This window comes from Aquila chrysaetos, chromosome 5, assembly GCF_900496995.4.
Source record: "Aquila chrysaetos chrysaetos chromosome 5, bAquChr1.4, whole genome shotgun sequence".
Taxonomy (NCBI): domain Eukaryota; kingdom Metazoa; phylum Chordata; class Aves; order Accipitriformes; family Accipitridae; genus Aquila; species Aquila chrysaetos.
The window spans coordinates 73,720,629-73,736,103 of NC_044008.1; the positions used below are offsets into that span (position 1 = coordinate 73,720,629).

Here is a 15,475-nt window from a genome sequence, read left to right on the forward strand (position 1 = left end):
CCTGGCTTTTGTCATGGTATAATTTTATGGCCTTGCTTAAATTGCATACAGAATGTAACTTCTAAATTTTTTCTTCTTTGTTTTCCATTAAAGCTTGAAGAAGAATTCCAAAGAACGGCCAACATACCCAGAGCTTATGGTGAGTGTGCCTGCATTAAGCAGTGTATTGGTTCAGAGCTGAGAGGGATTACAGTGAGGTGCTGAAGACAGGGTTTCCAGTAGTGACTGGTGATTTGGGATACTTAGCATCTCTTTTTTCATAACAGATGTGAGAATCATGGCACTTCAGGGTCTCAGGAGGGTGACTGCAAATCAGAGATGCTCTTTGAAATCTCGTTCAGGTGCTATTGCAGTCAGATCAAGGGAGAAAAATCTCTTAACAAATTTGCTAAGGGGAAAGAATGAGGCTGTGAAGAATCAGTTAGCAAGGATAAAATCCTCCTTTTGGGTTTGTGTGATGGCTTCAAACACCTAAGTGAAATGGATGCATCACGGATGCTCCACGTGGGTTGCAGGAGCTGAGTGGCCCGCTAGGCTTTACCGTCAAGGTGCCTTGGAGAGGACACTTTTTGGACAGAGTAATTCCTGGATGTTAGGGACAGGGACGAGTCTGTGACTAATAATTCCGGTTATTGAATTTCATCTGCTGCTTAGAGACTGTTTGCTGTGAGCACGTCTAGGACAGAGGAATAACTAAGGAAGAAGATGCTGATAAAGGCTTACGACAGGGGAAATGCAAGGCAGTGCAGGGTTTTGAGGTCAGATGCACTTAACTGCTGATGAACTCCCAGCAGTGCAGACACTGGTGTATACTCAGCCAGAGCGCTGGGCTGGAGCTGGCAAGAACAGGGTCTGTGGTGAGATTTTTCTGCTAGGGCTCCACAGCTTCATGGCCTCTCTCTCTCCTGACTTTCTGGTATTGATCCTGGTGCTCCTAATAGCCGGCAAAAAGCAGGAGAGCTTAGGAAGTCAGTGTTTCACTCCCATAAGCATCTAGTCCCTTTTTTACTCTCACCTGATTCACAGCTTCCTGAAGGCAGGAAGGTGCCTCACTTTGTTATTTCTGAAGATTCTGACCCAAATGCTTGCCTGTCCCTACATGCCCACCCCTGTCCGGTGTCACTGGCAAGATCTTCTGGGTTAAGGGTGAAAACTGCTGCAGAATTTCCTCAGGCATTGGCGTCTCCTACCCTATAACTTGTAGGACATGCGTTATACCATCCAGGGGGTCAGCCTCCGTGCTACCTCCCGCTGTCTGCTCGGAGGTGTTGGGACCTCTGTGGTGTGAAGGTACCAGGGTTTAAGGTGCTCTCTAGCTGCAAGACATGCTGGAAATCCATGTACCTTTTGAACGTGAGTTGTAAGCAATGAATAATTCCTGTGGCATTTCTTGCTAGGCCCTGTAATGCAATTAGACTATATATAGATCTGATTTACACACAGTTTGCCCAAACACTGGTTTCAAACAAAGGGAGGCCTGAGGTTTATGGCTTTTTTTTTTCCTTTTTTTTTTTTTTTTATTATTGAATAAATACATATATATTTTAAGAAAATTTCTGAAGTTTGCCAAATGGCCTTTTATCAAAAAGGTTCACCGGAGCAGCTCCGTCTGTTGCAGCATTAATACGCATTGGCAAGCAAGTGCATTTCTATTGAATTAGGTTCTTGGATCACCTCTCCAGAGTATCTCAATGCTGTGGTATTTTATGGCTGACATGAATGTTGTGAGGTCCTGTGGTTGAGGGTTGCTGTTTTGTTGGGTTTTTTTCTCTCTCCTCTCTCTCTTATGGCATTAAGTTGCGGTACTGGATTGGACTTGTCATTTAGACCAAGACTGCTCCCTTGCTTTCCTGTGGAATTGAGGTTTCTCATGGAAAGTATGACTCTGTGCTATCTTGAGCATCAGGAAAACTGATACGGATGCTTAATTTCATTTGAAAACCCACTTCCCCAGGTGAAGTGGAGCATGAAACTACTGCAGGACTCCTCCCTGGTGGTCTGCACATTGCATGGAGCACATCCCACCTGGCACGGGGTGTTTTGTGCTATAACCAGACTCAGTTGTTGCAAAGGGCTTGGATTCACTGAGAGACAGGGCTGGAGGCCACTGCTGCCGCCCGTGTCACGCTTGCGGGTTCTTCCAGGCTGTGGAAGCTCTGCTTTGGGTGCGACTTAGCTGGGATGTGAAAGCAGTGGCATCACGCTGGGATAATAGCACAGCAGGGCATTTGGGCCATCTCTCTGAGAGCTATTCAGGACACTTCGATTCCCGTGACTGTCTGACCCAGGGAGACCTTAAATTATGTCTGGATCCTTGCCTCAGCCCATTTCAGCTCTGTTTCCCACATAATTGTGCTTCCTCTTCCTTGCTGGTGTGTCTTTGGGTCGCTTCCCAGCTGCTCAGAGCTGCCTCTTTTTATTCACTGGATAACTTTCCGCTCAAGCCCACCTTGGAAAGTTTCTTTTCTTTGCTCATCTTCTCCCTCCACTTGGCCACTGCCATAAATGATCATTGAAACAGCCAATGCTCAGGGTCTGAGGTGAGGGGCAGCTTTGAAAAACCCTGGAAACCCCAAATTGTCTTTAAAAATCTGGCTTGAAATGAGAGGGTCAGGAATCAGACTGAGCACCCCCAGCCTGTGTATAGGAAGCACAACAGCATTTTGCAGAGAGTGGAGGTCACCTGTGAGCCCTGCAGGGCCCCAGCTGCCTTTTGGTTCTTTCTGACACCCTCCATACAAATAAATACAATTAACTGCCAGGACAGCGTGTCGAACAGTGTGTGGTGATTTCAGGTGGATGTTGGCTGACACCCCGGTAGCAAACTGAGTCACTGGTGCTAGCAGAGAGGGGCTTTGCTGTTGCTGTCAGGGGCATTTCGTTGTGTTTTTTTCTCCTTACACATATTTTTCCATTTGTGCTGAAATGTAGGCAAGATTTTCTGGCAGGATGTCTTCCCATGTTGGTCACGATTAAGTAGTTAAACATACAACTGCGGATGGCTTTCCAGCCGGGATGGCTTTCCTCTTTGCGGTGGTTGGGGGTAAAGTAGCCATCTCCTGCTGCGAGTATGAGCAATTGCAGGGAAGAAATGAGACTCAAAAGTCACCAGAGGGTAAATACACAGATAAAGCAGGAAGCTGAGGGAAAACCCACTGCAGTCAGCTTTCCTGCAAGGTTTTCCTTGCTCCTGTTGGAGCTGGCGCGCAGTGGGGTGGGTAACCACCGTCTCAGGAGGAGCACATCTCCTCCCTGGGCACCGCAGAGCTGTGAGCCAGCTTGTGCCGAAGGGCATGACGTGCTAGAGATGGAGGCAGTGTTTTTTAATACTTTCCCTCGCTTTGAGAGCAGCCCAGTTCAGCCGTCCCAGCCAGGGCAGGGTTTAGAGGGAATCCGAGAGGCCAGCACGAATCTGCAGCCTTCATGAAATGGCCCCTCGGGCTCCCCGACTTGCCTCAGCTGCAAAGAATGGAAAGCCCAATATTATGATGCTAGCAACAAAATCTTTTTCACTGCCTAGAAGGCTGTCTGAAAAGGTTTTAGGTTTGGTCCTCAGCGTTGTGAATAATAAACTTTTCTATTTTTTCTCTTTTTTCTTTCCCAGCAACATCCTTTCTTCACCCTGCACGAATCCAAAGAGACAGACGTCGCCTCTTTTGTCAAACTCATCCTGGGAGACTGAGAACTGGACTTGTAAATGAATTGCCCTTCTGTGGACTGGTGGGTGCAGGGGAGGGGCGCGTGGCAGGACTTGTCATGAAAGCACCAACAGAAAGTCGCTGTGTTTTGTTTTGTTTTGTTTTTATTCTGAGAAACCCCCGCCTCGCCGAAGTTTTTAAAAGGGTTCTTTGGTATCCATAGTGACATAGAACGAGCTGGTTAGTGAAATGAATTTTAATAAGGTTGGTAACCTTAAAACAAAAACAAAACAAAAAAAAATGTAAAAGAGTGATTTACATATTTAATGACAGTCGAAGTCCCTCTTCCTAACTTTCTCCTCATTCCCCTTCCCTTCCCCCTGAACCAGAATTTGCTTTGTCATGGTAATAGGTGCTATGGTAGTCATGAAGTTGTATGTAGATTTATATTTTGTCCCTTCCATTATTTTAATATTTATGTTAAGTGCTTGATGGAATAGATTTCTGTTTTATATGAGGATGAATGTGTGGTGACGATGGTGATGCTAAATGAGGCCACAGCAAGCAATAGTCATAGGGCTTTGCTGGGGAAAAGGTGTCAAAGGAAAAGAGAAAGAAGAGAAGAAGTGTCTGTGTTGTGGAAAATATTTAATGCTCATCGTAAAAAGAATTTATAAACAAGGATCTCAGCTCAGCTACTCGAGCTGCTTTCGCAGCGTGCGAGGCAGCATCACTGTAAGGGAGGGAGGCCCCAGCGTCCCGTGAGGTCGCCTCTTCTCCGGACACTGCGCTCCGAGTCCGGCCGGCCTGTCCCGGCCAGCCTGCCACCTGCGGTGCACTGCCAGCCTCCTGCCTGCAGAAAGCCCCTGCCCTACGTCCCACCGACTTACTCTGCTATATCAGGCGGGTGATGAGGTCTGGAGTGGGAAGACATTGCTGGGGTAGTGTCTGGGACAAAAGCTCCAGAGGGAAATAGATTGTCAGATAAGTTGCACAAAGATCAGGAGGAGGCTGCAATGGTCAGTCCCCCACCTGCCCGCAAGCCCAGCAGCATTGCAGCGCCCAGGGCTCCCTTGGGCTGGGGATGAGCTGCTTTGGGCCTAAAAGGGTATTCCTCTCTCCTTCTCCAGATGAGAAAGGATAACAGTATGCATAGCACGACATCTGTGAAAAATGGGATATCTCAGCGCAAGTTTCCAGGGCTCTCGGCACTGCATCGGCAGCAATCCCTCTGTACTTGCCCACAGACTTTGGGAGTGCTAGCGAGCTCCCCTGGAGCCTGTGCCGGCGTGCGGTTTGGGCTGTGTCCAGCTCTCGTCGGGATGCTGAAGGCAGCCAGGAGTACTGGGCTCCAGCGTGGGCCGCAGGTGTCCCCCGCGAGAGCTGCAGCCTGGGAAACCACGCAGGGAAACCACAGCCCACCCCTATCAGGAGCTCGTTGCTGTTGGCCGGGTCCTCAGAGAAAAGCTGCTAGCCAAGGGCAGGAGCGTGGGGGCTGTCGGGGTGGGAGGGGAAGACGGCAGCTCACGCTGCTTTTAGGTAACGTGGTTACTGTCTAGAGAAAGGGGGGACCGTGCGCTGCAAGGTGTTGCTGAGTCTGGAGCAAGGCCACTGGCTCCAGATTGATGCTGGTTTGACTGAGCCAAACCTGCATAGCTGCCTCGCTCGGCTATGAGGTCCTTTGCCTTTGCCCGTGGCTCCTTCCCCCAGCCCTGCGAAGGAGAGCGCCTGTGCGTGCAGCTGCGCCGGGGCATGCACATGTGCCTCGTGCCCCTCCACATGCTTCCCTTCCCCATCCATTGCTTTGGCGCAGACTTTCAGAGTCAAATCCCAACTTGCTCTGCAATATTTAAGTTGTGCAGGATGTAATTCAGCCTGGGATCCAGCCCTTTCTCTCCCAGGTTAGTGGCTCCAGTCTCTGTTGGGGCAGGTTGGGCTTCTGGACTAGTCTAGGCATCTGTTTGGGAAGCGATCCCTTGGAAGGGCTGATGGGGAGGGCGATATTTAGAGCAGGGGTTCCCGAACGGTGGTACCTCTTGTGCTAGGGACATGCCAACCGCTTTGAAGAGGTGCACATAGACACTGCCAGTGTCTGGGTTGCCACTGTCACTGCCACGGCCGTGGCTGGCAGTGCCTGCAGAGGTGGCTGTGAACCCTAAAATACTGCAGCTCTGCCCTGGAGCCAGCATTGAAGGAGATAGGGGAGCATTGCTCGTGGAGATTTATCGATCCTTGTGCCTCTCAGCTGCAGAGCAGGGTGGCTTGAGGAGGGCTCACAGGAATCGGGCTGCGGGGGTTTCCTTGCTGCAAAGAGCTCACGGGTCGTGCAGACTTTGGGGAAGAAGTTCCTCTTCCTCAGCTGTGTTTCACGAGCCTGCCCGGCCCTCGGTAACGATAAGCCCCATATTCCGCTTTGTGTCGAGGGGAGCCATTCAGGTTACATTTTGTTGTGGATGAAACACAAGGATGTTTTACTTCGCAGTGTAATTTTAAGAGGCCTCGCATGGCTCATAATCTGCCCTCTCATATTCCATGGTGTGTGTGTGTGTGTTTTCTCTCTCTCACTTTCTCAGAGTTGCAGAGCTGTTTTGATTGATTGTCCTCAGCTGCAGCTAAAAGTCCAGCCAGCCAGTTTATAGAGTTGGTTCCAGCATCAATTCTCGCTTTGAAAAACATGACATTTAAAACCACCCTTTGGTTTTCCTACATATGGATCTGATGCTTTTGTTAAAGATTGTTTTTGCCGCTTTTCTCCTGGAATATAAGTCTCATTTGGACACCACATCTCCTTGACCTCAGAGCACCTTTATTTCAGTGCCATTGTAATTGACAGGTTGAATTTATGAGATACTGTCAAAGTTCAGTATTAATAGCAGATATTAATGTCACCAGCGTTTTCCAATAGAAAATTAATGTCAGCGTTGTCTGCAGCTAGTAACCCTCTAAAATGATTCCTACATGCCTCAACACTACATGCTGAGTGCTTTCTTTTATGCTTTTTGCTCTTGCAATGCTTGGGCCATCTAATCCCTTTGTTTTAATGACATTACAATAGAGCATGCAACAAATCACTTCCCTCCTGATTCGCCATGACTTTGTTCCTTTAAAAGTCATTTGCGTCAGCCCAGAGTAAGTGTGAATCCGTATGACCAGTGTGAATGAAAACAGTGATCCAAGTGATTGCCAGTGCGGAAGGTAGTTACGGCAGGAGAGAAATGCAGAGGCTGTCTGTCTGTCTCTGCATCCCTTGTGGCACGTATGGACATAAAGCTCGGCCTGACGCAGGATTTTCTTAGAGAGAAGCCTGAGCTGGTGGCCTCGGCGCAGGGAGGAGAGCCAGGGACTCCTGTGTGCTTAAAAGCTCTGGAAACATCCTGGGCTACAAGATGAAAGTCAGACTCTTTTCTCTTTCATTTGACTGTAACCTCTGTGAAGATGTAAAGCCTTTGGTCAGTGCTCAGAAATTTGCTTGGCTAGAACATGAGCACAGGGTTGCCTGGGACAGCCATGGTCTCTGGGACATTAAGGCTTTCCCAACAACCAAGCCCCCTGAACAGCCAAGGTATTGAGGCTTAAAGCTGTTCTTCAAAAAGCTCTTCTGTTTTCAGACAGGACAGGACTGTGGGCAGCGTATTGTCCTGAACTGGGATTTTTAAACTGCAAAAGATGCAGATCTCATGCCATAAACCTGAAACAAACCAAAAACACACCAGGGAGCAGAGAGGAGAGAAAAGCTGCTCGGAGCTCAGCACTGAGCTGTGACCTGGACCAGCTGCATGAATTAATTCCAGCACAGTTAGCCATTTGCAAGGCAGGGAGGGCTTCTCCGCTCTGCCACAAGCAGTGGTTATCGGGCTGCATGAAAGATGCACAACCCAACCCTGTGGCAGGTGGTGGGGGACCACCGGGGCAGGACGTTCATCCTCTTTTTTCCTCCACCATACAGCTCTTGATGTTCCTGCAACCTCCTGGACGCTTGAGACCTTGCCATTGCTAGAGTTCTTGAAGTGTCACTGCCAGGAAAGCTGTTTTCTGGGTCTTGAAGGTCTCTTAAACCTGGAAGAGGAGTTGGAGGGCATTTGCTGGTTACTGTTTTTGAATGCCAGGTTCGTGCTGCTGCAGTAGGGGAAATGCCCATCTTTTCTGGAGGTTTTCCTGGTGTACAAAACTTTACACAGATACCTATGTACTGTATTTCTGCATTTTTCCTGACTTTTGTCAGGTTTACTGGTGGGGAAGAAGGCACTTCTGACTTGTTAAAGAGGTGGGAACACCATTTCTGGAGGCAGCTGGCTTCCCCTGTGTGATGGAGGAGGCAGTTGGTGGGTCGTTACTCAGAAAAAGCTCTAAAAAAAGATACGCAGTTGAGCTCGCAGTTTTTCAGCAGGTGCAGAGGGAGGTGGCTTTGTGCCTGCTGGGTCAGTGCTACCTGCACCTTGTCTTGGTGGGAAGGGACTGCCAGGCCCTTCGCCCACGCAGCGGAGCAGTGCCTGGTGCTGAGAGCAGAGACACCAGCATGCACAGTCTTAGCTGGGATTTCTCCATGCTTGCTGCAAGCTAAGTATGTACCTGCACATTTCCCTTCTTTCCTAGACATTTTGGAAGAGGAAATCCTGCTCGGTCAATGCAGCATTGCTTTAGTGGCTGGTCTGATGTAGTTCAGACAAGGTTCCCACCAGCTCCCTTGTTTAATAGACCTCTTTTTTATTAAAAACAAAACCCAAACTCCTCTCTCCGAAAAGCCAGCCAAGATTCTCTTTTTTTCTCTCTTCCATCTTGTTCCTCTTAGAGGAACTCTGGGAGCCCGTCTTGGTGCTTTCACTCTTTCACATGCCAAAGATTGCTACATCCCTCTTAGTTACGCTCCTGCCAAACCAGATCTTATAGTCTTGCCTCAAAAATCATCCACTTCCCTGCTCCTTGGGGTTCCTTTTGTTGCTGTTGCTTTTTCATTGAATTTCCTCATGTTTATTGACATGTCTATTGTTGAGCTTCCTGGACACATGCAGCTCTCTTTTTCGGATACAGAGAAAGACAAATAGTTGCCTTCACTAGTGTGCTCCTGCTGTTGGGGAAATACTGTTAGTGATATGATTCCTACAGATGGGGATGGGTCTCATTTAGAGCTAGGGTCATGGAGGGTGTAAACTGGCATTGCTCCATTGGCTTAGCTGGAATAAGGCCAGTTTTGTCCAGCTGAGAATCTGTTCTTAATGTCTAAACAGTTATTACACACTAATAAAGATTAATGATTGTAAATCCCCACGGATTATACATAAAATGGCAAGTTTTACTCATTAATCTTTATTGCTATATTATAGCTGTTTATGTTAGAGGAGTCGTCTCTCTGTGTTCCGAACATGCACTTAGGAGGTGGGGGTTGAGCATGGGGGAGATGAAGGGTGGACAAAACAGACCAGATGTCCATGTGTTTTACAGTCTGTGTCCTCCCCCCAAGTTGGTTGTTTCCTTGAAAGCCGTTAACCAGCAGCAAAGGATGTATCACAGAGCTTTGTCTGCTTCGCTGGCCTCTGGCTGAGCTATAAAATCCAGATTGTTTCTGGTGAGAAGGGATCAGATCTCCTAATTAATATTTCAGCTCAGCCTTTACTGGAGCAGATGGATAATATGAAATTTGACGTGCATTCTAGCAGGCCAGAGCTCTGCAGTGCAGTGAGATTCGCTCTCCCGGGCTGTGGCTCGAATAGATGCTTTCTGTGCAGTAGGCAGCTGTGTTGCAGGTTGAAAGGATGCTGCTCCTTCACATAACCCCACACCATAAAAGCAGTTGATTTTGTTAATAAAGAGGGCCAGAAAAAGGTCAGTTGAATCTCGGCTTTTATGTGTTTGCAGATGTGTATAGACACAGATAGGAGGTGGTGGTCCCAGTGGTCTGGATGCAAAGGTTCATGTGCTGTATAAATGGAGAGGACTCTAAAGAGAGTGTAGTAAACTGCAAGGGTGGTTTTAATGGCATAAGGACAAAAAGAGTCCTCTGACAGGCAGCTGGTGTCAATCCACTCTGCCAAGGAAGGTCTGGAGTTGATGGGGAAGGCTGGAGCAGAAAGAGGCAGCCACAGACTCAATGGAGTACATAGCCTGGTGAGAGCAGCCTGTCTCCCCTTTCTTTTGCCATGTACTCCTTCAGGCCCAGATTTGTAGGTAATGGGTTTGCTCACAAGTTCCAGATTGCCACTGCATCCCCACATCCAGCGAGAGAAACAAAATCTAAAACCCAAAAGAAACCCACAGGGAAAAATTGCGAGCTGATGCTTGTTGCCTGCTGCGTGGCCTTGTGCATTGCTGCTTCCCCTGCCGAGCTCGTCAGTGAGATTCAGAGGTCTGACTTAAACGATGGAGAAAGCATGGGAAAGGCCTCTGTAGCTGAGAAAGAAGAGGGTAAACATTTTAAGGTGGTCTCTAACTAGCCTAATGGTGGAAATATCTAATTTACAGGCCACAGTGATAAATGAATTCTTCGGGGGCCTATGCAGCCGGCAGTGCCATTCCACTGGGAACAATTTTGGCTGCATGACATTTATTACATGGCCTCCTTTAGTGCACTCCTGGGTTGCTAGAAAGCTCTTTGCCTCCATCGACACCTTACGTCTCAGTCACCTTTACATTTTGTATTTTACTGTCTGGGATTTTACTAGCAGCCTTTTTTCTAGGCGGTTGGTCAGAGTGAAGGCAAGGGAAAAGGGCCTCCAGCCAGCTCTCCGCAGAGTGCTTTGGGAGAGGAAGGAGCTGCCTGTCTGTTATCCAGTGCCTGCTTAATGGGAAGCTGCAGCCAGAGGCTAGCTACCCTGCAGGTATCCAGCCGAAGCGAGAGCTTCTCCTTTTGTGCTTCGCTGCCATTGCATTAAAAATCCCTTTCTGGAAGTGGAGCAGTGCTGGTGTTGCAGCAGCCTCGGTCCTTGCCGACAGCCGGGCTGCAGGACAGGCCGCGTTTCCTTCCTCGAAAGGCTCTTGGTTTTCTCTAAATGATGGGGCAAAAGTCCAGCGGCTGTGAGGTACCGCGAGGATAAGCTGGGAAAAGCTTGGAAGCATCTTAAATGCTCTGGAAATAGAGATGGAAATCTCAAAAGATCAGATGTCTTTCGGCAATTTCCAAAGCTGTGTGGTTTTAGCCAGACCTGAAAACCCTTCCTAGAAGTTTATTGCAGGGTATTTTGATATGTTACTTTCGCTTTTAGGCCTAGCTAAATCCAGGAAACTCACAATAGTGTAATTTTTAAATAAAGAGTAAACACACCCCAAGTATTACCGAACCGATCAGGAAAGTTTCTGTTTGGTTTCTCTTACAGGAATAATTCAGGCCACCTCAGGGTTTATCCTAATTCTTTTTGAGAAAATAAGAGATCAGACCATGGTCTTTCCAAAACTCTGTGACCCGTCATGCAAGCGTACACACCAAATTGTGCCAGAAGGCAGATGGAGATCAGTGCTACAGTAAGAGGCGGCCAACATCTGATGGCTGGAAAGAGCAGTCTGGCAGCAAGCGTGCCCACGGCCTCCAAAAACATAGGTAGATACAGTTTCCCCAAGAGTTGTGTGATGGAGGTATCAGGGTCTGCCACGTCTCATTTTTTTCCCTCTAGTAAAGAACATTCAGCCATCTCAGAGTGTCCTGGAACAATAACTGAAAGCCTTTGGTATTTCTCAGCCCAGTTGTATGGTTTTTTTCAGGATGGATACTGTGAAAAGTTAGGAAGGGCCAGGTGTCCTTGATTTACGCAGACAGAGTGAAGAGATGTAGATTAAGTGCCTCATAAGAGCCAAAAAGGTGTGTTTAAAGATAAATTACAGTCTCTGTCATAGCTGTTAAGTCAGGATCAAATTTTCACATATACAGGTGCAGCTGCAGAGCTCTCCGTCCACGTTTAGCCCAGATTTAGTCATGAGTCTTGCATAAATATCTTATAAATATCTAATAGCATGGACCGTACCATTTGGTGGGCCTCTAGCAGACTGGGGCTCTACAGGCAGAAAAAAACCTTGGTTCAAAATACAGTATCGCCAAAACCAGGATCTGGCTCCAAACATTTCCTATATAATCTATGTATGAATTTCCAGAGCTCTGCCACCTTTTTGTTTCCTCCATAATTGTGAATCGAGCGACTTGTGCTTGGTGACAACTGTCACTGTGCCAGTGGGTCTGCTGGAAATAGTCACAACATACAAAATAGTAGGAATTTTGCATTTATTTTTTAATAGCAATACATTGCGGGGAAGCTGCTAAATGTAGTTTCTTGCAAACTGGAAATGTGTTGGAGTAAAACTTGTCATTTCTCGTAGAAAAAAAAACTGTCTAAAAATGTCCAAAATCTCCAATTGAAGCAATTACAGATTTATTGGCAAAGATCCATGTTTAGCATGAAAATATATGAAATTTCTAGAGTTTTTGTCTTAAGGTGTGAAATCTGCTTTTTCTTGAGACGGTGGTAAATTTGTAACAAGGATATGTCTACGTACTTTCAGCTAGAATAAAATAAAAAAGATATGAGCACAATGGAAAAGCAACCACTTCCCAGTGGTCTGCTGGTATCGAAGAGGCACAGGCAAAGCACCTATGTTTTGAACATGTTAGAAAAGAGAAGGCTTTCCAACCTGCTGTAATTCAAGTCCTTATTTTACTTTATTTTTAGGATTTTTTTTTTTCACAGTAACATCATTTGTTTTACAACTGTGAAAGTCTCTGCTTTTCCTTACATGTGGAAGGCTGATTATTCTTTCTCATGTTCTTATTATTTATTATTTATCCATTTCTGGTACTATCCAAGATGTGCTGAAGGTATTTCCCAGCCTGCCCTTGAGCCATATGGAATCACTGTAGTATCTCCTAACAGCTGGGATGGCAAATGGCAGTAGATGGCTAATTATGATTTTAAATTATATTTATAGCAATTTAGATTTTCTTTTAGTGACCTGGTTTGTTCTAGAATGAGGGATGGGGATTAGGAATCTTTTTTAAAAAAATCACATTTTTCGATTTTTCTTTAAACATCTTGGAGGCTTCTGAATAAACCTACTCTTTTGGTTTTGATAGCAAAAGCACCAGCTGGGTTGTAATTGTTCCTTCAAGAGGGGATTAACTAGCATCAGGGTTCAGTTTAACTGGTAAAAGTGCTCTATGTCACACCATCATTAACCAAAAGCGCACTGGCATTCTGAGAAAATGATAGTTTTCCACCTGAAAAATAAAATCTGGTTTGCGATGAACTTGATTTGTCCAAGTCTCATGCCAGGCTTTTCTGTATCGAATTTGCCTGGAGTTTTCCTTTAGCCCTCGAGCCAGTGAGACTCGGGGTTGCCAGGATTGCTTTGAAGCAGGACTGAGGGCCACCCAGGCACCCTCTGGCCAAATGTCTGCTCTGGGTGTGGAGGACACGAGTCCTACGGAAATGATGGAGCAACTAAGGAACAGCTGCTTCTTGCTCTGTAAGAGACGTTGAGGTGAAATCCTGTAAGCGTGACCTGTGTGAGACAAGCAGGTTTGAGGGTGCAAAACCATCAGCTTTTTGTTCTTTTTATTCCCTTTCTCCTCTTTGCAAAGGTGCCTTGCTGCTCCACTGCTTCAGAAGCCTCCCCAGCCTTTCTGATAAAGAATGCTGTGGTGCATCTGTTTTCAAACAGCTTGCATTGGTTTTCTGGTTTGTTTTTTCTTCCCCCTATGTATAAGAAACGTTGGGTAGCAGAATGTGGAATTCATTAGAAGTTCATAAAGCAGGGACCTCAGAAGGATGTGGGTATAAATGCTTTTCAGGCATCTGAGGTGAACTTTAAATGGAGCTTTGGCCCTCATTTGCTTTCTGCTTTTCAAAAACCATTTATGAGAAAGTGGAGCTGTCAAAGCCATGCATGAACTTTGCCTTCTTGCAAATAACTTGTCTCAAAGTAAATTGTCAAAATGCACAAGAAACTTGTCTCAAAGTAAATCCAGTAGCTCTACAAAGCTGGAAAGGTATGTGCATTAGAGAGAGAGAGAGAGAGAGAGAGTGTGTGTGAGAGTGTGTGTGTGTGTGCACGTGTTGTGCCTGGGTGGGTGGAGTGAGTAAGTCTACCATTTTGGAGATTTAAAAAACACAATGCAAGTGTTTTTAAAAAAGGCAATGTAAAATATTTATTTCTTGGCAAAAGTACATCAGACCACATCTCCCATCCTTCTTTTAATTGCTTCATGTTTGTTTTTGTTGTCTAAGTCTTTGCTGGCCTGTTTCCTCTGCGGTGCTCATTGCTACTTAGCAGCCCGTAACCTCACACAACCCCTCTCGCAGCGAGGGAGCGCATGGCACAGGGGAGCTCGCAGGAGCACAGGCTCTGCGGCTCATCAGGAAAAACACTGGTGTTCTCATCGATGGGAGGAACGGGAAAGGTAGTATTAGATGGAAAGGCAGGACAATGCATGAGAGTTACTCAATTTTTAGCCTTGTTGAGGTAACTTTCTCCTCATGAGAATCAAAACTGCCCACATCCTAACGCAAGACCCCCACATCATAGCTTTGGGGGAGGGTGGATTTGTCCAGAGATAGCATCCCTGCCTTGGCCAGTTCTCGGGAACACGTACTGGTGGTATATTTAAAAGAAATTAGGTGCTGTCATCTTTGTGAGATGGCACCCAGGTTCTTGTCAGTGCTGGTTAAGGTCCCCGCAGGCTTTGCCCAGGGTTTGTAGCCGCGCAGAGCCAGCTGCCAGGAGGCAGTGCTGCCCCGTGCCGTGATGAACCATCGCTCCGAGCTCCTATTCCTGACTGCAACCAGGCGAAATTTCATCAGTCAGATATTGCAAAGCTCACAGGGTTCTCCCTGCACTCCAGAGTACTTCGGTGGTTGCCTGGCTGCCCACCCGTACGGCTTCACATCTGCTCCATCTGAAACACTTCTCTTAACCTGTGTTGTCTTCATTCATCTCAAAGCCGTTCCTCATACCATGAAGATGATAAATAGTAGGAGACTGACAGTAGGACCATGTGTGTAACATTAGATAGGTTTTTATTTAATGTTGTTGTTGTTTTCATGAGATGCTTTTAGGATCTTTGTTGTACTGGATTAAGGATATTGGTGGAACAATTGAACTGGTATTCTTTAACCCCGACTGCCCCAGATCCTTTCCCTCCACGCTCTTAATTTAAAAAAAAAACTAGATTGGGAGAACATATTTAACTTGAAAAAAAAAACCCAAACCTTGCTGATGGAATAACTTAATCTTCTTTACTACGCTTCGATTTTATTTCTCAGGATATCCAAAGGTTTTTCACTGCTGCTGAGAGAAGGGGACAGTACACCTTTTTGAAACTTCAACCACTGTAACCGTTTTCCAGATGTGTGTGTGTGTGCGCGCGCGCGTGTGTGTGTTAAACTCAGCACTGTGTGTGCGTGTGTTCTGCTGAATATTGTGTGCATCTATGAAATGCTTCAAACAACTGCCTGGAAGTCAAAACCAACCACCTCTTTCCAGTCATATGTTTGCCGTGACTTTTCATAACCACACTTGAACTAGTGGTCTTGGATTAAATATTCAAAGAGCAGGGCATCTTTATAGCAATGGTATGTCAGTCAAATTAAGAAAAATGTACACAAAAATAAATAAATGAAATTTAAAAGTAACGTGCTGTCGGTCTACCTGTATTTACCCCGTGGAAGTACTACGAGTTGTTGGGGACACACTTTGTACTGCTTTTGCTATTCATATGGAAGGTTTTTAAGGATCATCTTACTTGTAACAGCTTATCGTACATTACTGAAAACTCAGGAATGCTCAAGCTGCTCTACAGAAATAATTGTCAGTCTTTCTGCCGTTGGTTTTTCTTTCTGCGCTTCGGCTAGCGTGGCTGGCGA

At 46.4% G+C, this 15,475-nt stretch overlaps 1 protein-coding gene across 2 annotated transcripts in view; it reads left to right on the forward strand.

The window, feature by feature from the left end:
* The window catches only part of MAP2K6 (mitogen-activated protein kinase kinase 6), a 54,374-nt gene extending 39,130 nt beyond the window's left edge, over positions 1 to 15,244 (forward strand). For both annotated transcript variants that reach the window (XM_030015050.2, XM_030015048.1), the window contains exons 11-12: positions 94 to 139; positions 3,605 to 15,244. In XM_030015050.2, coding sequence (XP_029870910.1) covers positions 94 to 139; positions 3,605 to 3,682 — 124 coding nt within the window. In that variant the 3' untranslated portion in view covers positions 3,683 to 15,244. The remainder of the gene's footprint in view (positions 1 to 93; positions 140 to 3,604) is intronic.
* Positions 15,245 to 15,475: the final 231 nt, after the last annotated feature.